The 24,268-nt window shown below is 39.0% G+C and overlaps 2 protein-coding genes across 5 annotated transcripts in view; one reads left to right on the top strand and one right to left on the bottom strand.

The window, feature by feature from the left end:
- Positions 1-18,830, top strand: part of PYGB (glycogen phosphorylase B) — a 70,677-nt gene extending 51,847 nt beyond the window's left edge. The window contains exons 15-20 of the mRNA XM_051975820.1: positions 561-619; positions 6,097-6,238; positions 8,810-9,017; positions 10,750-10,884; positions 13,691-13,757; positions 16,604-18,830. Of these exons, the coding sequence (XP_051831780.1) occupies positions 561-619; positions 6,097-6,238; positions 8,810-9,017; positions 10,750-10,884; positions 13,691-13,757; positions 16,604-16,756 (764 nt within the window). The 3' untranslated portion in view covers positions 16,757-18,830. The remainder of the gene's footprint in view (positions 1-560; positions 620-6,096; positions 6,239-8,809; positions 9,018-10,749; positions 10,885-13,690; positions 13,758-16,603) is intronic.
- A 1,873-nt stretch (positions 18,831-20,703) lies between these two features.
- The window catches only part of ABHD12 (abhydrolase domain containing 12, lysophospholipase), a 130,128-nt gene continuing 126,563 nt past the window's right edge, over positions 20,704-24,268 (bottom strand). For all 4 annotated transcript variants that reach the window (XM_051975823.1, XM_051975821.1, XM_051975822.1 and 1 more), the window contains one exon: positions 20,704-22,453. In XM_051975823.1, coding sequence (XP_051831783.1) covers positions 22,405-22,453 — 49 coding nt within the window. In that variant the 3' untranslated portion in view covers positions 20,704-22,404. The remainder of the gene's footprint in view (positions 22,454-24,268) is intronic.

The raw sequence follows: 24,268 nt of genomic DNA, 5'->3' as shown, positions 1-24,268 counted from the left end.
TACTCTGGGCCCTAATTTAAAATGCTCTAAAAATTTTGAAATGCAAATAAGCTCTGGGTAGATTTCCACACTGGTCCTCTCTTTCAAGTCTATTCAAGAGCTTTCAGGTAATATTGAACATCTCCTATATTACTTTTGAGTTTCTCATGAGATTTTTGTGATCAGATCTTCTTTGTAAAGTTGTTGAAATGACTCACTCAGAAAAATTACACATATAATCTATATTTTCAGTGACTGATTTACTTTATGTTTATCTCATATTTTTAATAACCTTGGATAGTACACAGTAAAGATAAGGAAATGAACTTATTTTTCATTATCATATGGAGAAGAAAATAATTTTTCCAATCAAGTTAAGTTGCAGTTACTGTGCCATATTTTGTTTCATCTGCATGGAAAAACCATCTTTTCTTTAGTTGTAGTATCATTTTGATGTTTTCCTCTTTTATTGTATAGTTAAACTATGTTGTAGTGAACAAAGAGCTTTATCAGTAAGCTGTAATATGAAATGACCTTTTAAGTAATTGTCCCCACTTTAACCTCCTTTGTTAACCCTATAGGAATAAGGAAAGACCCAGGCAAATCCTTTGTACCAAGGACTATCATGATTGGAGGAAAGGTAAGATAATCTTTGGATTTCTGTCATTTTTCTTCCTTGATGGAAAGAATATAATCCTTTTGTATGTTGGTTAGATGGCTTGTCCATTCCATATCTACTGCTTTGGTAGGTAGTCACTATGGCTAAAAAAACTTAGCCTCCAATGTGTCTTAATGACTTCTCATTTACCCTCTTACTCCTCATTGTTTTTCAATTGAATTGCTTTCTAGGGAACTTTCCCTATCTTGTTCTTGTGAAATAGAATGTTTTGTATCCAAATGCAACACTTTGCATTGATCCATCTTAAATTTCATCTTCAATTTGGCCCAGTGCTATAGCCCATCAAGCTCTTAAAATTCTTCCTTGTCTGTTCTGTCCTTCCTAACTAACCCTATCCACATGTTAAACTGCATGCCCCTCAGAATGTCATCATCCAGTAATTGAATAGTAAACAGCACAGTGCAAAGCATAGACAATTTGGGCACTTCATTGAAACCCTCTTGGCAAGCTGACTTCTGGCCTTTAATAAGTGTTCTTGTATGTATTCTTTAGCAAGCTCCACCTCGGCGCCAGTATTTCTCTACTTTTTCACGAAGGCCTCTTTCATATACTTTGCTACTGTATAGGTAAGCTGTGTCCAGCTTATTTCCAAATTCTAGTCTTTGGACTTGGTCATTGAGAGAGCCATTTCCCTCTTGGGGCCTCATGTTCCTTTTATTTAAAACATTGGGAGTAGACCAAGTGCTCTCCAAGAACCTTCCAGCTCTGTCGTCCCACCTGCCTACAGTATTCTTCCAAAACTTTAGACCCTGGGAAGAGCACAGAGACCAGATCTTGGACCTCATTGGGTTAGGAAACTCCTCCATTAGAGAGGTCAGCACCTCTTCGCTGACCAGAGCTTTGAGAAGTCAGTCTGCATCTGGTTTCTTAGCCAGAAGGGGAGATCTGAATCCAGGGCTTCCTAGCTTTGAGGCAGACTATTTTATCCCTTGCACCATATGGCTTCTCTGCCAGTTTTGTAACAAGAAAGGAAATGAAGTTAATAGCGTGGCTGATTTCTTGGTAAAACCTTGCTGATTATTAATGAACACTCTTGATCTGGATGTTCCTTCATCTTCCTTTTAATAATACTTTCTAGAATACTAGCAGGTTATAAAAATTAAATTGTGTTTTGTACGTTATGTTCAGTTTCTTTTTTTGAAAATCAATGCTTTTATCTAAGACAATTCTGAAGGACTTCTCATGAAAAAAACTAAAGAAAGAACTGATATAATGTGAATACAAATCAAAGCTTACTTTTACCTTTATTTTTTGTGCATTTTTATTTTGGTCTCTATTTTCTTTTACAACATGATGAATATGGAAATGTTTTGCATGATTACACATGTATAAACTATATCCAGTTGCCTGAATGTTGACAAAAAATGACATGCATATATCTTGTAAATAAGAAGCTATAATAAAAAAATGAATGTTGAAAATCGTTTTACATGTAATTGAGGAGGAAATAAAATATTTATTTTTTTTAAAAGGGAAGAAAATCAACACATTTGCTCTTTTGCAGTTCTGAAAATATAACCTTTCAAGGGTTTTTGACTGATTGTTGGGTTGGATGTGATGGGACGTGGGTGTGTAGGGATAAGGAAAAATGGCTGTGCTCCCTTACAGTTTCTGATGAAGACATTGCTTGACATGTACTCTATTATTTGGGAAGAGAAGATTTCAAAAGTACAGAAGAAAGAAAGGCAGAATCTTATTTCCTAAAAATGTTAAGATCATAGATTTTGCGTTAGGCCAGGCCTAGAGGCCATCTAACCTAGTTCTCCCATTTTACAGATGAGGTAAGTGAAGCCCAGGGACGTTCTGTGTCTTGCCAGGCAAGTAGCAGGCATTATCAGAGAAAGTCAGCTTAGTGAGACATTCTGAAGACACAAAAAGACAGCTCTAATGAGAGGGAAAAAGAGAATGTTGTTTAAAGATCTACATAAGGATGCATAGTTAACCCCTCATGAACCACCGTTGCCATTACTTTGACCACCATCCTCCCTCAGACTTCAGTGGAAACAGCTCAAGGCCCTTGGGCCAAAAGCATTGGGAATAGTAGGAGCCCCTAAATCAACAGACATGCTATCACTGGAAATGGCATCAATGAAGAAGCACTCTGGCTCTACCTTCAGGACCTGAAACCTCTGTGGTTATCGTCCCCTGTTAGAATGTGAACAGGGCCTGTCTTACTTTTCTGTGTGTATCCCTAGCACTTCGCACAGGGCTTTACATAGAGCAAGTCCTTATTAAATGGGTTCTTCTTTCAGGCGGTCATCAACCACACAAGGGCCTACTCAGGTCCCTTGCAGCTGATCTGTGCTAGTGCATTAGTAATCATACTTGGGCGTTTTTCAAGGTCCTCAGCATTTTGTTCACCTGAATCCTGTGTGAACCTAGTGACTTTATTGAAGTAAGACATTAGCATTTCTGCCAGTTTTTGTTTTCTGGATTTATAATTCAGGATAACTTTTTAAAAATTTTAAGTGCATCTTGTCATCCGCTTTTTACTTTTACTTCCACAATCAAAAGGAGGCATATTTGACAGAACTTCTGATGAGAAATCTAGCCTGTAATTTCCTGAGCCATTGTACCACATACATAGTTAATGACAGGATACTGTAGCAGTGCAGTTCACCTTTGGACTGTTTTTTACCCAAAGATAGCTAGCATAGGGTGATCAAGCCTGTGCTATTTATTTGATTACTATACCACAGACATTCAGATAATTTACCCCGGAGCAAATACTATTCTCTTTTCTCTTTGTAACTTACTCCTCTACATTCCTCTGGTTAAATCATTTGCAATGCATACCATAGCATTCTTGTAATTCAGTCATCCCATTCTGTTATGAGTATTTGGAAAATGAACACAAAGTATATAGTGTATAGCTATTTTATCAATTGAAAATTGAGCTGTTTTTGCTCTAATCCATTTTAAAAATATTTTAAAATTGTATTTAGTACTTATATAATTTCAGGAAGGCTCGGTAAACTAAAACAGCGATTATAAATATATCTACTGGTTCTGCAAACTTTATATACAAATACTTAATCTCATAAGATAAATAAAATCCTCTATCAGTTTTGCAATCAAAGAACATAGGGAAAGAATCCTTTAAAAGCACAGCACTTCATGAAATGTCATATAGTTTTGAAGGATGCCATTTTAAGGAGGTCTTGTACTTGATGGCATTTGAACTCTGAAATCTGCAGTTTTTCTTTTCTAAGATTCTTAAGCAGGTTGATAGAATTAAAAGAAACATGGGTAGGAGATGGGATTTGTCATTTGACTCAATATAATGGCTTAGATGAACATCCTATAGGCTTTAAGGGTATTAAGCATTCTACGGGGCTATTTCTTGTAGAATTGTTTCAATTGATTAGATACTTAGGTTTCATAATATTATGTACATATTAGTAAATATTACTAGTATTAGTAAATTATTATTAGTATATTATTAGTAAATATTACAATATTAGTAAAAAATAAAATAATGTAGCCTTTAGCTCTTGGAGCTTATCTTGTGATGAAGAGAAAAGATGACACAGGAAGGAAAGCAAGTAATTCTTTAGAAGCACCTGTTATGTGCCAGACACTCTGCTAAGTGCAGAGTGTGTAAACACACAAACAGCCACCACACAAAGCAGAATATAGATGCTATAAGACAAAGACAGAATACTGTTTAGCTTTGGTTACATCTATTTAGAAAATAAGAAGTAGGCTTTATGGAGAAAGTCATTTGAGCTGGCTCTGGAAGGTTGAGTAGGATTTCAGCAAGTAGAAACAGGCATAGGAAAAGAGGGAGCCAAAATATAAGGGGGAAAACAGAAAATGCATTTGGGAATCAGAATAATAGTTGGGCTGAAATGTGTAGAGTATCTGTGCATAGCAGAAAGCAAGGGTGCATTAAAACCCAATTGTGGAGGCTCACCAATTTTTACTTTATTCTGGAGGCCATATTAATTTAATAGTGGTATGCAGGATGGTTTGTAGTTGAAAGAGATTTGAGGCCGGGAGATCTTAGAAGATCTACATCATCACTTAGATTATTGTAAGAGTCCAGATGAGAAAAAATGAGACCTTGGCATTAGGGTAATGGTTATGGGAGCTTTTTAAAAAAGACAAAGATAAATATTAACATTTGTCTTTTAAAGTTCTCAAAGTGCTTTCCATACATTATCATTTGAGCCTCTCCATGACTCTGTAAAGTGGGTACAGTCGCTATTTTATACTCCTTTTGCAAAGGAAGAAAATAAGGCTGAGAATAATTAAGTGACTTGTCCCTCTTTTCAGCTAGTCAGTGTCAGAGACAAGATTTGAACCCAGTTCTTCCTGGCTCAGTAAAGATGATTGCACAATATGATACATTTACCTTATTCATGTTAAATAAATGGTGGCTTTTTGTTTATTCTGTGGCCTGAGAAGCCTAACTCTCTGCCAATTTATTTGTTTTAGGCTCATTTTCCCCTTTTCTTGTCTTTCCAAAGTCCTAGAAGGATTCTTGAGATGGAGAAAACAAAATTGAATCAACAAATGTAAAGAAATTTACATTCTTAGATAAATGTGAGGTTGGTGTTAGAGATTGGTGAAATGGTTAAGATCAAAAAGTCCTCAATATGCCTATGATGGTTATGACCAGTTTTTGAAGGTTTGTGGTATGTAATATGTTGAAATACAGAATTTTTCACATAACTGTAGGTTTGGTGTAGTTTGATGTTACTAGCTAAGTCATCTAATTTTATCTCAAAAAATTCAAAATCTTTTCTATGTGGATGTCTGTATCCAATAATCAATAAGCATTTATAAGCACCTGTTTTGTACACTTTGGGGATGCAAAGAAAGGCAAAAGACAGTCTGTCCTTGAAGAATTTACAATCTAATGGAAGGAACAACATAACAAGTGTGCACAAACAAGTGGTGTGGAAAAATAAATAGGAAATACTCAATACAAGGAAGGGATTAGAAGAAATAAGACTGATTGGAAAGTACTTGAACCTGGAACCAGCATGTTATGTGATTGGAAGGAATGACAAGCAGCAAGTGTTCAAATTGAACTGGAAGTGATAGATTTAGAAATAGAGTATATTGTCTCCTGGAATAAGGAAAAAGGAGGGTATCATTTTCCTTTAAAAAACCGTTACTCTAATAAATGATGCTTATTAGTTCATGTGCATTTATTGATTATTTTCACATGCAAAAATTTTGGATAGTTCAGACTGCGATTCTGATCATAAAAGTCAAGTGATAACTTGAGATGATTCCTTGAGGGCATCCTCAGTGTTTCATTTAATTTTAATGATAGTTCATAATCACTCTCCTACAAGAGAAATTTATTGGTTTATAAGCATTTATCCTAATAAACTAGTTTTCTTGCTTTTTTATTTTTCTCATTCTTAAATGATCTCCAGCTTGCCATGTATTTTTAAAGCTATCTGATCTTTATCTTTTTGCAGGCTGCTCCTGGTTATCATATGGCTAAAATGATCATCAAGTTGGTTACATCCATTGGTGATGTCGTCAATAAAGATCCAGTTGTCGGAGACAGGCTTAAAGTGATCTTCTTAGAGAATTATCGAGTATCTTTCGCTGAAAAAGGTAGAACTTGGAAATCTTCACTTGAAATATAAATATATGTGGTCTCAGGTTCAGTTGGAAACAACTTTTACTAAGATATTCTATACTGGCAACTGTAATATGGAATCCAAGACTCTGGGACTGTAACTTTTGATTAAACTTGATTAGCCTTACCTAAGGGTGGAGAAGGTTTTTTCCTAGGCCCCTGAGTGCTAACCTTGAAAGGCTAATCATCAGCTGTCCTCTAGTCTACCATGAAAGAATTTCATCCTTGACTAGCAGATTAGGCATGACCAAGCAGGAACATCAGCATTTTAATATCAGAATTGTTTGTGAGGCAATAAACATTTATTAAGCATCCTACGTGCCAGAATTGTGCTGTCCTGTCCCAGGAAAGGTGGAAGACAGCCCCAGCTCCCCAAGGAGCTCTCAGTTTGGTAGAGGAGATCACATGCAAATAACTGGGTAGAAAAAAGCTCTGTATAGGATACATTCAATAGGGAAGACACTAGATTAAGGAGAATTAGGAAAGGCTTCCCGTAGAAGAACTTTAACCTGGGCCCAAATGAAACCAGGAGTCCAAAGGTCAGAAAAGAATAGTTGACAGCCATGGGGACAGTCATTTTCATGCTGCCTTAGCACTGAATTCCTCTTATTTCATGGTGTTCTTTTTCCTGTCTCTTGTCCTTCAAGTTCATCCCTTATTTCTCTTTTCCTTCCTCTGATTTTTTTTCCAGTTTTTCTGGTTTTCCCCCCATTTTTGAATTTTGGGTCTCTTTTTAGACCCATGTCTCTTGTGTCCCTTCACATGGGGAGAAGCCACCATCAAAGGCAATAAAGCAGAAAGGTGCCTAATAGCTTTGTGTTGCTGTGTTTCATACTGGATGGAAATTTCCTCAAATATTCTCCTTTGTGAATTCAGGAAAGGAAAACTCAGTCAGGTCTGACCTGGCTTGCTTTATATATAGCCATACTGCTTCTTACTAAGAAAATTTATTTAACATGGGACATCACTTTGTTTTTCAGAATTATTAGAAATCCTTCTCATTCCTTCTGTACAACTTCCTCAGGGGTTAATATAACTGCTTTTGAATTAGATTTGATGCTTCTATTATTCTTACATCTGCCCTCATCTGCTACTTCTGATTCTGGCAGCCAGTAGTAGTGGTTCTTATGTGTCCACAGCTGGAATTGAAAGAGTTTTGAGAAGGGGCAGCTAGGTGGCGCAGTGGATAGAGCACCAGCTCTGAAGTCAGGAGGACCCGAGTTCAAATCTGGTCTCAGACACTGTCTAGCTGTGTGACCCTGGGCAAGTCCCCAATTTGCCTCAGCAAAAAAAAAAAAAAAAGAAAGAGTTTTGAGAATTTTGAGATTGCTCTTATGAATGTGCATCAGAGGTATACCTGCTGACCTTGAATACTCTTCCAGACTTCTTCCAGGTTGATGAAGGCTCTAGATCTCAAATGTAAATCCTAATTTTCCTAGTATGAGGACACATATTGGCAGGCAAGTGATTTGCACCATCTAATAAGAAGCTGAGCTAGGGTTTGAATTCTGAAAGTTCCTAGTTATCTCTTCAGTCCCAGGTGCTTCACTTGGCTATAAGCTCCCTAGGTATAAGCTTTTATTTGCAATTTTGCAGGCTTCCTAAATAAAGGAACATATTCAAATATGTTTTTGTGCATTCAGATTATGAACTGCTTTCTGTAGTATTACATATACTGCCAATCTTCAGTGGTGGTATTCACAGTTCTGCCTGAGTTTTATCTTTTATTCTTTAGCTAACTAAAAGAAAATTTCTTCGGGAAACTTTATGGTCTTAGTTGTGACATTGGTAATGACCTCTATTTTCTCAAATATCATTTTTCATCTTTAAGGAAGGGCTAGATTTGGCTATTTGTTATATCAGTATTACTAATAATACTTTGGAAAGAAGCAATATAACATAAAGTACTCTCTTTGACATTTTATTGTCAAACTTGAATAGCAATGACAGCAAACTAAGATGTATTGAAAAAGGCAAAAAGCCAAAAGAACAATTCTTGTCAGCATGTTGGGGAAAACTATAAGGAAGAGTGCAAATTTTCTATCATGTACATCATGAAAAATTCTAATTAAGAGCACCCTTGGGATAAACTACTAAATCTGATATAAATTCTTTAGATGCCACGTCATGGAAAATGCCAACAAATAAGAAATATTCTTTGTTGGATTGTCATCTCTCCCTGCATCTCTTGTGTCTTCCCAGTAAAACTCCACTAAAAAATGCCATCTCTATTATTTATATTTCTCTCTCTCTCTCTTTCTCTGTGTGTGTGTGTGTGTAATTTTTTAAAAATGTGCCCTCTGAAGATCTGGGAATCCACCTTTTTTTTTTTTTATATAGTTTTACTGATGGATTAAAAACCTTTAGAAATCAAGTTCCCTCTATATTATAGAGTTCTTCTTGGTCAGCATTGGTTTTGGTAAATAATTTCTCTGGTAGACCTAGGAATGACAGATAAACTAGGTTTAAAAGAACCATGGTTAAAAAACGGCTGAATGAACTCATCTTCTTTTATGTTGCCCTTTTCTTTTCTTCTCATCTCATAGTGATCCCTTCAGCTGACTTGTCAGAGCAAATCTCTACAGCTGGCACAGAGGCCTCAGGCACAGGAAACATGAAATTTATGCTGAATGGAGCCCTCACTATTGGAACTATGGATGGTGCTAATGTAGAGATGGCTGAAGAAGCTGGAGAAGAGAATCTTTTCATCTTTGGTATGAGAGTAGAGGATGTGGAGGCCCTGGACAAGAAAGGGTATGAGCTTCTCCATTGCTCAGTCATTTTTCCTCCATTTCCTTTTGTTTGTTACATAAAGTATGGCATCTTTGCTATTTTTATAGTTCTAAGTAATCAAATGCTGCTTAAGCTTGAGAAAGGCATTTTACAAATATTAACTGCCTACTTGTACTGCACTGCACTGCATTGATCACTGGAGAAGAGACAGAGTTTAGATAAGAGAAAGCTGCTCTCCGGGAGCTAGCATTCTAAGGATAGGACACGCGCACAGGCAAACATAGTGGTAACAGTGTGGGGTGACTCCTGAGGCCCATAGAAAACAATGGGATTTATGAAGTTTGTGTGGGAAAAGGTATCACCAGTGGGGAGGAATCAGAACGGGCTTTGTGAGAGAGGGCATTTAAGTTAGATGGTGCTCGTGTGTACGATAGGAGAGGAAAAGGTGAGAGGATGCAGGGAAGGTTTGTAGTACAGTCGGTTTGGCTCAAACATTGAATACATGGTAGGGAGTAGAATAAGATAATGAAAGAAAAATAAATTTATTAAACAGTACTGGGTGCCAAGTACAGTGCTTTGCTGGACATACATACGCAAAGTGAAGGACAGTCCTTGCCTTCAAAAAGAAGGGAGGGAGAGAGGGGAAAAAACATTTATGTAGAACCTGTTTTGTATGTATCAGACATTATTCTTCACAACAGAGTGGTAGGTGCTTCCTTTTATTGTCCCCATTTTACAGTTGAGGGAACTGAGGCAAAGGTTGAGTGACTTGCCTAAGTGTCTGAGATCAGATGCGAACTCGCAGTCTTCAAACCCAATGCTCTGTCCATTGTACCGCTTAGCTGCCCTGGGGAGCTTCCATGCTAAGAGGGAGGTAATAAATATGGGAGAGGTCTCATGATAGTGAGTGGAACCTTAGGAAGGTGGATACCTTTTCAAGTAGCAGGAGCAGGATTGAGGTTTTGTTTGATTTTGGTTCTATACTAGGAAAAGGGGGGAGGGGGAAGGGAAGACAGCTGATGAGATGGCCTGAGGAGTAATGATGGGAAACTCCTAAAACCGATATATCCTGAAGCAGCAGGCTGCCCGAGGGATTCAGCCGTAAGGAGAGTGAGTCCTAAAGGGAGCCAGGAACTGTGTTCCAGAGATGAAAGAGTTAAGTCCTTTAGAACATGATATTGGATAGAATAATGCCAGATTGTGGAGAGCCTTGGAAGGCTTTTGAGCAGAAACAGCTTCATGGTAAAGCTTTTTTCCCTCAGAGACCAGCAAAGTCTGGTTTTTGAATAATATAAAAAATTTTCACCTATGCACTATGTGGCGTTTTTAATGCTTCCTGTCCTTGGGTTTTGGCTAAAGGAAAGACCACAGAACATAAATATCATAAAGGAAGCATGAATATAGCTATTTCCTCTTTCCCACACATACGCCTAGCCCATCTGGTCTCCTCTGTTCTGTACTTTTTTCTCCATTTCTTTTGCACTGGTGGCTCCAAGGGCCCAGTGCACTTCTCTTCACTTCAACCTCCTAGAAGCCCTTCCTGCTTTCTACATGAAGCCTAACATAGTCCTTGGAAAGGACTATGCAAGAGAGGAGGAAATACTGGGAAACTTTGCATTCTGCCCCTGTATGTCCACATAGTAGAAATTCATAGATCAAGGAAGACATCTCATATTTGATCCTAGGCCTATCATCGTTCATATGATCTTCTCACCTGTCCACATCAGGATATTTGCACTTCTTTCCCCTGCAGGTACAATGCTAAGGAGTACTATGACCGGATCCCAGAGTTGAAGCAAGTGATTGACCAGATCAGCAGCGGATTTTTCTCTCCTAAGGATCCTGACTGCTTCAAGGATGTAGTGAACATGTTAATGTATCATGACAGGTAGAAAATATAACTTGTTTCACACTTGTCTAGAAATTTCCTTTGCTTGAAGTCCCAACTATAACCCAATGAGTGCAAAATGTTTCTTTTTTGTATATCTAGCTCATTCTATCTGTATCTCTTTTGACACTTGACAATATTGAGGAGTAAAGAAAGGAAAGGAATGAGCAATTTATATCCATCTGCTATATATCAGACAGTGTGTTAATAACTTTACAAATATTATTTCATTTGAGCCTCATAGTAAGGATGGGAGATAGGTTCTATCTATTTTACAGGTGAGGAAATTGAGGCAGAAAGATTCTTAAGTGACTCTCCCAGGGTCATACAGCTAGTAAATGTCTAAGGCTGATTTTGAATTCAGGTATTCCTGAGTCCAGGCCTGGTGCTCTATCCACTGCACTGCCTAAATCTGAATTTTCATGAAAAAGCTGTTTTTTTCCTACATCATTTCTCCCTTTATGTAGGTAAACCTCAAGCTGCCAGAAGCAGAGCTTAACATGGCCCCAATAAAAACTAATTCAGTAATAATTGATATGTAATGTTGGAAAATGTCACAGTTATAATTGTGCACTGATATTTACTCAGAGGCCACATTTGTGACAGAACATTTAGTCTTGGGAAAAAATGGCTCAAGTTCTAGTCTAACTTTTGGCTGTCATGGATACAGCTTTTTCCTCTGCCTTCTCTCCTGTCCACATGCGACTTGTGTAGAAATCTTACCCAATTCAGAACACATCTTCATTCCTGTTTCCTTTATTTTATCACTGTTGCAACAACTCCTGTTCTACCCCACCAGATTATTTTAAGGATCAATGATAATAATGATAATAATAATATGTAGGCAATGACAACCGAAAATTATTGTTGAAACTAAGGGCCTAATTATAAGCATCAGCTTGGTGCCTGGTAATTTAGCTTTACATGCAGAGGCTCTTAATTTTTTCATGTGTCCTGGACCCCTTCTCAAAACAATGTTTTTAAATTTTTAATAGAAGGAAATGCTAAATTTCAATTTTAGAGCTTAGCAAAAATAAAGTTGGAATTTTTCTCATTCAGATTCACAGACCCCAAAAATCTCTCCATGGATTTGGGTCTATGAACCTCAGCTAAAGAACCCTTGCTTTTAAGTGTATGAATGACTTTTGATTCCCTTCCTAGAGTGGAAATCTTAGTCATAGTCTCCCCTAATTGTGTAAAAAGTTGGTGGATAATGGGGTAGATAGCTCTGAAGAAAATATTAGTACAGTGGTGCTCCAGCACTTGTCTGTTTTGAAAGTCATCGAATTTTGTATTCCATGCATTTTGATTTTAAAAAAACAAGCTTCAACACTTACTTCTTGCTTAGCGTTTGTCACACTTGGTGGCTGTCTTGATTGAGCATTAGGGAGGTGAGGTTGGCCAGAGTACTGCCAGGCCCTCCTGACTCTGCCCTCAGCCATGGGCAGCTCTTCAAGTGGAACTGTTAGGTTGGAGCCCACTGTGCTGAGGTGGTTCACGTGAGCAGGTAGGTCACAGAGCAGTTCCTGCAGGATGGTGTGGTTGCAACTTAGTCTCCCAGCTCCCCAAACATCCGTAACTGGAAGGGGCACAGAGCAGCAGACATATTCAGCAGGAGTTCAGGTGGAGGGGTGTGGTAGGGGGCCCAGGATTCCTGGCAGCCCGATGGAAGACCATCGCCCCAGGGCCCCTCCCCCCAGGAAGCTTGGACAGTGTGGGATAGGGGCGAGTATGAAGGCTGCAGCTTGTTTCTCCAAGCTGTAAGCCTTGTCCCTTTGGAGAATTGGGTAGGGAGGGATGGTTAGGCTGTGATTTACTCCTTGTGGGAAAATTCATATGGTTACGCATGGCTTTCGCCCTCTTTGTGCCTTCTGGAACCAATTAACGATGAGTACTGAGGCACTCTTAGGTTGGTGTTGTGTTGCACAGCCAAAGTCTCAATGTGAGTTTTAACTATAATTGACATCAATCATTTTCACTGGTTAATGTTTTTAGTCAGTTAAATGTCTTGTTAACTTTAGCTCTTTTGTTGAAGTTGACTTTTTCTGGCTACAGCTTAGAATCTTTATTTTTCCTCTGTTACTGTGCCTCTTAACGAGCAGATCTATTTAATAGCTAGCCTTTGACAAATTAAATAGCTACAAAACTTTAATTTTATACCCGGGAGCCAAGCTCAGCAAATATATTTAGAGCTAAAGGACCAAATAAAAATTTACTTAATAAATATAGGTTCTTTAGCTGTAACATTCTTCACTAAAGTTCTACTTTGATGTCTTATCAGGTTATCAAGATGACCTCAAGCCTTTTTAGCATGGGTCTGGTATGTGTGTCTTTAGTACAAGGGTTAAACTAAATTTACCTGGGAGAGAATAGAATAAGTTCAATAACAGGTTAGGATATTTTATGTATCAGTGGAGAGAATACTCACATCAGTATTACCTCAGATCTTTTCCAATATTGAAAAAATTGGTTATGTATGAGGTATCATTGACATAATCAGAAAGCTCTTCTCTGCAGCATTCAAGATTTTCAAGTGTTTGTAACAGTGCTTTTGTTTAATGAATATTATCACTTAGGTTAACTACTTTTAGCTCTATCAAAAGTGATATACCTAATGAATGTACACTTAAATTCTTTAGAAATGAAGATTGTTTTAAAAAGAATTGGTGTTGAAAATTCAAAGAACTAGATTTTTTTTTGTCCATTCACACATATCCTATTATAATAGAATAAAAATTTTTACCAAGTATTTTTTTTTTTACTTTATTCAACTTAGTTCTAATCACAATCTATTTTTTGTTTTCAGGTTTAAAGTGTTTGCTGACTATGAAGCCTATATAGAGTGCCAAGCAAAAGTGGATCAGTTATATAGGGTAATACTGCATATTTTTTCTGAAAACCTAGGGTCATGAGGTGCTTAGGAAGCCATGTAGTCTGTTGGGAGATGTTTCTTTATGAAGTCTGGCATATGAGGCCCTTTGTTTGTTCTCCTGGCCAGCTACCAATATGAAGGGCAGAGCCAAACCATCTCTCTCTTGCTGTTTGTTTGCTTTCACTTTCAAAGAGGCGTCTCTAAAGTGATATTTTCATCTTGTCACAAATAGATTATAACCCTCAAATGTGGTGGCTAGAGAGTTTGGAGAACATTTCATAGACCTGAGTTATATAATTGGATGTAGAAGATCTGCTTAATATGTTTCCTTTGAGATTGTAAATCCTTTCCACTCATTATATCCATAGCAATATGGAAATCACCTCCTCCCCCCACCCCATCCCCCACTCTTGTATCTCATTGCCACCCAGGTCTCTTCTGTTCATGGCATTGTTACTAGCAGGGATTCTTTCTCTTAGTTTGTCTTTGAGTCCAGCAGGGAGATTTGTCACATCTCAGTTGAAGAGTTAGGATTGGCATAGTAAATATGGTAAGCTGATGGTTCTCAGACAAAAGGGAAGCTGATTAATACCAATATTCTTCCTTAGAACTTTTGTAGATATGATAACAAGAAGTTCTAAATACTGGACTGTTAGTAGTGCTGGAAATGATATCTCAGCTCAGTATGTATATTTTCACTAGATTTTTTAAGCAACCAATACCACAAAGTAGCTGTAAAAATGAGCGGAGGGACATTTTCTTCATTCACTTTTTGATAATTTGTTGTTTATAAAATATTGCCAGCAACGTGCCAGATACTATAAATATAAAAAAGAAAGAAGAAATGGTCTCTTTTCTCTGGAAACCTAATTAAGGAAGCATATTTACATACATGAAACTGCTAGAATACAATTCAAAACAGTGCTTGTGCTGCAAAGGAAATGTCTTCAATTGTAGTTAGTCTAGGAAAGTTAGCAAAGGATTCAACTGGAGTCTTAGCTTTGGAATTTGGCCTGAGAAGCACCGAGGAAAAAAGCATGAGTAAAGACATGAAAGCAAAAATGGATATTGGAAGTCAGTTAAAAAAAAAAAAGCCAGCAAAAAAATAGGCTGGCTAGATTGGACAGTACACTTGGAGGAACAGACAGATGAAGACTAGACAACTTTCCTACTGAGCCTTTTGGCAAGAGGACTTTGGGTTCCAGAGTCAGAACTTGGAATGTAGACCAAGAAGCTGCTGTATGTTTTTCAGCAGGGAAGTGAGTGATGAAACAGGTTCATTGAAGGGGACAGAAATTAGAGGGAGGAGGATCACTTTAGGAAGCAAATGCACTTATATAAGTATGAGGTGATAAACACAAAATTGAGAATAGGCTAAATAGAAATCATTCTGCTATACCTTTCTATAGCTACTTGACTTGTTTTTATGTTAATGTCTAGGGAGAACTATAAGAATGGTTGCTATTTTCAGATTCTTTTTTTTCCTATCTTGGAGATCAGTAGAAGCAAGTGAATTGGCTAAGAGAAAGTGAGCAGGGGATTGATAGGCGTGAATGAGTTCACTGTAGATGAGCAGGCCAAATGACTTTTGGAAGCTATGAAAAAGGCTGCCAGGACGGCATCTCCCAGATGTTATGGTTCTCTTTGAGAACAAAAGACGCAGGTGGTGTTTGAATTCCACCAGTGAGAAGGGTGCCCTCACCTCCCGAGGCAGCCATTCCACATTGATGGGTATCCCTTATGCCTAGCACATAGTAGGCTTGTTGGTTGGAGAGCTCTGGTTGGAAGGAAGTTTTCTTTATGTCAATTTAAAATCTGCTTATTTTTGACTTTCACTTATTGCTCCTATTTATTCCTTTTTGATCCAGGAAGAAAAATCTCATCCTTCCTCATGGCTCTCCTTCCAGTGTTATATGCCCTGTCTTTTCGGCCTTAGCGTTTTCCCCAGGATCTTCTTTGCTGACGTTACCTGACTCACTTCAGCTAATCTCTTAGCAGCAAAGGTTCTGGCTGCTTAGTGTCTTTCCTTTTAGTCTCTCCAAGCTTTAGAAATTGACGTCTAGAGTTTTAAAAGCCCAGCAGGTTGACAATGGGAATGAAAATGATTTAAAAAGAATGTCAGGGTAGTGAACATAAAGTCTGACTGGATTTTGTGCCAGATTTTTATATATTTGTCATATTTTGGGTAACAAAAGTTTCTGTAAAAAAAAAAATTTTTTAAAGTGTTTGTTACTGTCTGCAGGCAGCCTTGTGTGCCATTAGATTTAGGGCCTAATACTGATATAAAAGATCAGCTCACATTTCTTAGTATTTTCTTCAGAATTTCAGTCAGTTTCTCCGAGTACTTTTTAGGCCAGCTCAAGCTCTATCTTGTTAAATGCTTTCTAGCTCTTTCTTTCTATACTGATATATCTCACCTTTCTCTCATTAAAACGTTTAGCTTTTTCTAAGGCAGAGACTTTATACTTTGTTCCCTGGAACACCTAGTACAAAATGGGCATGAAGTAGGCGCTCATTAAGAACTCTATAAGTTTGAATTGAGTTTATGATTTTTAAGAGACTTCTCTTGCCTGAAGTTTCTAGGTTCTGTGCCCACTCCCTCCCCTAGTAGAGATATACAGGCCATGCATACTGTTTCCACAGCAGTACATTTGCCTTTTTGGTCATCCTGGGTCTCGTGTCATTTAGTAATAGTCTAATAAACATAAGCATTAGGGACTCCTCCCCTTCCAGCAGACTGCTTCAAGAGCCAAAACTACAGCTTGTAGGACTATTCCTACATATTGTATCTTTGTAGCCAAAGACTCCGTTCTGATGAGTTTTTCTACCTTCTCTTTTGCTCTGCAGAATCCCAAAGAGTGGACAAAGAAAGTCATCAAGAATATTGCTTGCTCCGGGAAGTTTTCCAGTGACCGGACAATCACTGAATACGCCAGGGAGATATGGGGTGTTGAGCCCTCAGATGTGAAGATCCCACCCCCTAACGTTCCCAGGGAATAGCCTGTCCCGCCAGGGAGGTCCTGTTGGTAACAGTACACTCATGAGTGGAAGTGCTTCTGGTTTCTAGTTAACTTTGCACCTAATGCAGTTTGCAGTCACTTTACCACCAGTGGATGGTCTTAACTTTATAAAATAGTATTTTCCAGAGAAGGAAGTGATGGTGCTGATGTTTAGAGGGAAGATTGAGGGCATGGCTTGTGCCTGTGCTTCTGAGTTAGTGAGGTAGCGTAGGTGCTGAATGCTTTGGGAATTTGTGCCTCTCCTTCCTATTCTTTCCCTTCTCTCCCTCCCCACCCCCAAAGAAAAGCAGCTTTGTGAAGATAGAAGAAAAACCCACAGTAAAAGGAGCATTTGACAGATAACCCAATGGATGGAGTAGTTACTCTGCCAGCTTTATCCTGCTTGCTAGCACGCGTAGTTCTGGGGTTGCTTGTTGTCCTATTCCTCCCCCCGAAGACTTGTGCACTTGGGTTTGAGGCTCTGCATTGCAACACCTGTTGTCTATATCGAAATGGTCTTGATGAGATAGGAGAATATGCGTATCAGTAAAAACTTTGGAAGGGCCTATCAGATGCAGCATTGGATGCCAGACTTTTTGGAAATGATCCAGGACTATTATAGTCCCCTTTGTCTCTCTCACACATTCCGTCTCTGTCTCTCCCTCTCCCTTCTACCTCCCCTCTATCCCCAGAGTCTTTTCTGACCCTGTAGTTAAATGAAATCATTAATATCCTCATAAATACATACTAGTCTATGTAGTCTTCTTTTTGTATAAATGAACAGGAAGGGAAATAATTTTGTCTCTCAAGAACTGATTATCTGAACTTTTAAAAGTCAACTCCATTGAAAAAATGAAGATTGTAACAAGGTAGAAAATGGGCATCTTTCCTTCATTTCTTTGCAAAAAAAAAAAAAAAAGTACTAATAGGTGCACTGCTGGCCAAATCTCATGGTGCCAATGTGTAAAGAGAGATAGTTAGCAGACTGAAGGTTAGCTGGGTTTTATTTTTTTTCCTTGAAAAATTAATAAGAAACAAAGTTTTTTCCCTTCTTTACCAACTAAAAATGGTACTTTTTAGCTTAGTGTAAACAAGTTTTTGCCATGAATATCTTAAACTTGTCTGGATACTGGTGAGCCCACCCAGATACCCATCAACTATGACTTGATCCTATTGGGTGTACTGGAACTTGGCTCATATCTTGATTAAGGACAGTTGCAAGTAATTGAGGTAGCTGGACCCCTAGCTCATTGGTTCACATTTTGGGTTTTAATCTAGACAAAATCTGCTTCTCCTCAATTCATTTCTAGAGCACTTAGCTCCTACTTTGTGTTTTCCGTTAGTGGAAAAGGAGCTGAAATGTTCTACCTTTTTCCAATCTGAATATGAGTTCACGATTTAACTCCTACTCTTATTTTTCCACTATTTTCTACCACATCATAATGGAGTGACAAAGAATTGGAAAATAGAGGGGTTGATTTGAAAGCAAACGTGATGTGTGTTTGTTCTATTGCATTTCCCAAGCTCCACGATGAACCACCAAGACCAAAGCATTCTCTATTGCTAGTGGAAGTATATGACATTTCCGAGTAGATCTCATATTGATTGATTTCCCAAAGTAGCCAAAGTCCACTAAGAAAAAGGTATGGGAAAAACTGCAGTTAACTTTTTTTTGGACCACTGGAAAGAGAACCAGTTTTTTTGGGGGGGTCAAATTCAGATTTTAATTCCTTAAGGGTTAAGCTGTTATTCTTGGAGGCTTCCTTACTTGCATGTTGGGTAAACACATACCTGTTATCTTCCTATCTCTCTATCCTTTTGTTTCTGAATAGCCATTTAACAAGCCAGACCAGACCCTTAGTATTTTGGGGCCATGAGGTTTTCCTTGTCAGGGATGCCTGATGGGGGACTGTTGTTCCAGGACCTCACTGGGGTTAACGCTTGTGTACACAGATTTCTGTATTCCATGAAGCCAGCACTGTATGTGTGAAGTCACTCTGTAGTGAATCACTGTTATTGTCTTTGTGTGTGAGAAACTGATTAAACAATTATGTCAGTGGTTAATTGGACACATATCCTAGACTGCTCGTTTGCTTTTTTAAATACGTAACCAAAACCTTATTTGTTACATCAGTGCCTTGCGTTCTCTTTCACGGTTTTCAGCCTCCACCTATCACCAGGCCTAGCCTGTCTCTGTGACAAGAGAAAAACCTAAAGTAGGACCAGTTAAACCTCGTAACAGGCAAAGCAGCCACAAAGCATTAATGAAGCATCCCCGCCTTGGGCTTCAGAGTGCAGCACTGATGGAGGACAGCAGATGTCGATTCATCATTGCTTTGGCTTAGTGGCTGCAGCTGAAAATTCGCTCCTAGCAGTGGCGGTGGAAATTAGGTTGGGGAGAGAGAAGCTCACCTGAAATTGCGATTCTCTGCATCAAGAAAGCGTGCTGTAGTAATAGAGGTTTGGAGAATTTCACAGACTTCAGTGGGAAAATGTGGAGTTCAGTGATAAGTTAGTTTTAACCTTAGCTCCACTCCTACTCCAGGGGAGGAGAATTAACCCACTTTTCTCAAAACTGACACCCAGACTGATGAGGTACCCACTTTTCAATCAAGCCTCTCTTCTGACATTCAACTAGTTGCTCATAAAATTCTGTGTGCGCGCCTTCAAAAGCAGATAATCAGAGTCTCCTTCATTAAGTCATCATTAAGAATTATATGTTAGAAGAAAATAGGCTGTTTGATTTCAGTGGCAATGTTTTCATTCTATTGTAATTTCTGTGACCCCTTCCATCCTCCATCCCCAACAAGTACCTTTCCAGCCTTTCACTTCAGTTCCTATATGTACTTGCTAATGAAGGAATACTACGGAAACTCTAAATATGTAGCCTATAAACTGCCTTGTTCTTGTTTTAAAATTATACACACAGCTGCAGGTTGAATCAAGAATTATTCACAATATGAACTAACGAATTTTTTTGTATCCAAAGAAACAGACCATTTAACACATAGAACAATTGATCTTTTGATTATTCACGCTTTACTCAGATCTTGCTAGGAGCAGTAATACTACAATGGTATCTTTATCACTAAGAACAAAGCCCACCATGGACCTAGGTTGCTGACATTGCCCTCCCCCCCACCCAAATTACTGACAGAGGTATAAACATTCAAACTTATGAAGCCCTATCATCACCCTATTTTGTGTTCCAAGTTAAAATGTCTCAGTGCTTTTTTGTTAAACATCAAAAACATTATTAAAGTAGGTGGTATTGCTTATGACAGATAAGAGGACAAGCCATTGTAGCCCTAAGAAAAAATGGTAGGAAATGCTAGAATATGTCTGGTTACTACATACATAGATCTCAAGAATTATAAAATGGAAGGAACCTTAGACAACAAGTCCATCCAGCTTAGTCACTTTACACGTGCAGAAGCAAAAACAGACCTGAGTGAGACCTAGGTCCAGGCTGGTATTTTATACTGACATTTGTTGAAGGATCATTAACTTGAATGATTTTCTCATCTCCCACTCCCATATGCAATTAATTGGTCCCACAGATCTTGTCCACTGCCTCTCCCCTTTTTTCTTCTTCAGAGCAATGCCATCTATAGGATATGGCTGTCACATGAGGGGGTACTTTAATTTGAAATCTCCACAAGGTAAACTAGCAGGAAAATGATGCTTTCTGGCCTGGAAATGGCTTATACTGGGACTGAAGTCCCAGAATAAAATAAGCTTGTTTCCATACAAGCCTAATGTACTATAATATAAATCAAGTTTCAAGAATCCCACCAACAGCCCATTTCTATGAGGTATTATGAAACTGTTTGTACTATACTTGTACAGTTACTTTGAAACTACTTAAGGGATGGGAGGAAGGTCTAAGATAGAATGGATCCTAGAAATTAGATGTGTACTTAAGCACAAAACGGGCAAAGTCAACAATGGAGTGATCCAAAGGCAATTTTATTAAAATTATGCAGTTTTTTCTTTGAGAGATTTTAAAGTTCAATACACAATACTGGCCTAAAGATTGCAACTGTAGGTGACAAATTTAAACAGTTATCAGGTTCATGCTTTGGAGAATCTGATCTTTTGTTAATTGGGAAAGACTGACAATATTCTCATTTAAGGTTGAATTTTATTTAATAGGTGTCTAATGAAAGCAACAGCATCTCATGGAATGTTGGTTTGGCTGTACAAAAAAAAGCCGGACGATAGACATCTATCAGTGCAATAAATAACTCCAGTAAGTAGCAAAGTGGCACATAGCTCATAAGTAACATGGGCCAAAACTATACTCCATCTTTTTATGGCATAAAATTCATTAAAAATAGACATTATGCACCTGTAGCTAGAACTCCCGTGCATGCTTATGTGCTCATGCTCCTCAATATACAACTGCAGAAATGGGCATTCTGTGCCTAAGGCTGCAAGACTTCACATTGGGACCAGTACTGCAAAGAAATGGAAACTTGATGTGCAATCTGGAATATTCCTATCCCACTGTGCAGAACAGCCTTCCCCATATGGAGTGCTTCTGGGATGTACTTGGATTAGAGACTTGAGTCTTGCCTAAGACAAAAGAAGGAAGACGATCGGGAAACTCCATTCACATTCATTAGCCAAGTTCTGCCCCAGCTTAAGCAGACAGACTAAAACCCTAAAGCTGGGAAAGTTCACTCTGCCTTTAAACCTTGTAGCTAAGACCATAGGGCAAAGTAGTCTAGTGGACATTGTACGAGGTACAAACTTTTCTACCTCAAGGTGCTTAGTGTGGTTGATTTTTCTAGATTTATAGAGAAAAAGGAAGACAGATCACCACCACTATTTTATTTTTAAGTAAAGGTTCAGTTTAGACCCAAGTGGTAAGGATGAACGAGAGAAACAGAGGGAAAATGAACTGAGAGAAGTACAAATAAAAAAATCACCATAATCAGTCTTGTGAATTAGCAAAAGTACCCCCAAGAGAGGAAAGTGGTAGCCATGGAGTGCAAGTATGCAAAGGGTAAGAAATAATAATAAACCATCCAAAGTTCATTATGGGTATAGTAGGGAGGGGTAGGAAGAACTCCAAATAAATCCTTCATTTTCGAATCTCCTACCACGCCCCTTCAGTAAGAGGTTGAAGTCCTTGTTCTGAGACACCAAGAGTCCCTTTCATTTTCTTGGGCTTCTAGAGAGAATGAATAGAGAACGAAGTCTCCATTGTAAAAAACAAAAACAAAAAACCAACCACTAAAAAGCCAGACAGAAATAGGATCAACCAAGTGGTAGCAGGTCCACCATGGCCAACTTATGCTTAAGAGAAACAAAGCCTTCCATCATCCATCATTCACTCTAAATTTCCAAGAAGGGTTCGTATTTTCAGCCACTTGGTTGGATCCTCAGGTCCATCGGGGTCACAATGAGTTGCTCTGTGTAAGCTTCCTCCCATTCCTACCAGGGCTAAACAAACCAACTAAGATCGTGTTGAGTCCCCTCCATAGGCAAGCTTGATGACAAGCCAGGGTTCCTGAGCAATGCGGATGCCAGAGAGCTAGACTCATCTGCTGCTGACAGTTTCCAGGATTGTGGACTGATCCAAAGGGAAAGAAAAAGATGGGGGGAGGGGAAGAGATCTTCATGCCTTCACATAGCCAGTCCTCAGTGACGTAGCTCATGATGCTCATGTTCTGATTTTCCCAGGAATTCCCTAGACCAAAGGAAAATAGTTCAAGTCAAAAATACAAAGCAAGTGAGTTCAAGGCCCAAACCAGACAAGAAAATGTAGACAACGCCGGGTTGTAGTTAGAAAAGCCAAGTTCAAATGGCGAGCTGTGAGACCTGGACAAGTCACACTTAAAACTCTGCTTTCCTGTTTCCACAACTGTAAAATAATAGCACCTACCTCACAGGGTTATTGTGAGGATCAAATGAGATTTTTTTTTTAATTAAAAAAAAAAGCACAGTGCTTGGCACACAGTAGCACAATTTAATGCTGCTTCCTTTCCCTTTTCATGCAGCACACCATGTGTGCTGCAAGGCAGCTAAAGAAATGCACTCCACTTTTGACTTGAAATCTTAAGAATTCTTTCTGAATTTGTTTAAGCTTTATATTAAATTGGTCCAGGATGTTCCACCTCTCCTGGAAACAACTTCCAGGAAAAGCTAAGCCAAAAAGGTGATCTGTGGGCATTTCAATGTTTTCTGGAAAGGTAGTGAAGGAAATGGAGGAAGAAGAAATTTCATTTTCACTTCTACTTGTTACAGAGCATGAAGCTGAGAAGTACCAGTCTTGCCTGTTAGTGCTTTTCCCCTGGAGGGACCCAGACAAAACAAGCTATTTCACAAGTCAAATCAGAGGCAGCCTGAAATAACTATCAAAGGCCCAGCAGACAGGCATGAAAGGGATGGGGCTCTGGGGCTGAGACAAAGCACCTGAGCCTGCAGCGGCAGGCTACCAAAGGCCGAGTCCCCTTCTCTACCAACCGGGCAGCTGCATTCGGCTCCGGAGTCTGGGTCGCCGTTCTGTTGTGTCACTGACAGATTGCCACTTCTGGATCTTACGTTCAGACCTCAGAACTGAACTTCTGTACCTGGTCCTTAGGCTTACACACTGGAGGACAAGTCTAGGGCACAGGGATGTGGCCAGAGGGGACCGTCACTCTTCAGAAGGGCCTGAGTCCAGGAGGAAAGGCTGGCAAAGGCAGGAGAGGGCAGCCACAGGACAAGTCTGGAAGGCACTAGTGGACATCACACCAGAGCTGCTGGGTGCTTGTACAAAGCGGAAGCAGCTAGGTGACTCGGGGGGGCAGCCCTGGGCCCGGAGTTGGGGAGGCCCGGGTGGAAATCCAACCTCAGTGCATACTAGCTGTGTGACCCTGGGCAAGCCACTTAACCTTGTTTGCTTTAATATACTAGAGAAGGAAATGGCAAACCAAGAAAACCACACAGACAATATGGCTCACGATACGACTAAACAAGACAGATGGGGAGGACAGGAAGGGAGGAAAAAGGGGATGGCAGAAAGAAAGTCACATTCAGGAGCTGTTTAGAGTAAATTTCCCCTTGCATCTAAGAGAGGGAAAAAGGAACCAACTAAAGGGATATCTCACCCCAATCATCAGTCCCCAACACCCCATTAAAACCTTAGCTAATTATCTGTGTCCCACTCATGAAGGTCTTTGGGAGATGGATGTTTGGATGCCTTTTGTCCTCAGACATAAAGAAGACTTGACATGAGTCAGGCAGCCTTGGAGTGCTGGTATAGAGATTTCACAATCCCTACAGTTGTGAATTTTCTAAACTGTAAAATGGGAACAAAAAAGACTTAGCCCATTTATTTCACAGGGCTGCCATAAGGAACAATTAAGAGAAATTATATTATGGTCATGGCTATTTTAATTATTATAATCATATTTCAAACAACATAAAATGTCTTTTGCTAGTGATCCACTACAATAAGTATAGCTCACTACAAGCAGCCTCTTCCTTCCCCCAAGAAGCTAACATATTTCTTAGATGGGCT

This window comes from Antechinus flavipes, chromosome 2, assembly GCF_016432865.1.
Source record: "Antechinus flavipes isolate AdamAnt ecotype Samford, QLD, Australia chromosome 2, AdamAnt_v2, whole genome shotgun sequence".
Lineage (NCBI taxonomy): Eukaryota > Metazoa > Chordata > Mammalia > Dasyuromorphia > Dasyuridae > Antechinus > Antechinus flavipes.
This window is presented reverse-complemented; position numbering and strand designations above follow the sequence as displayed.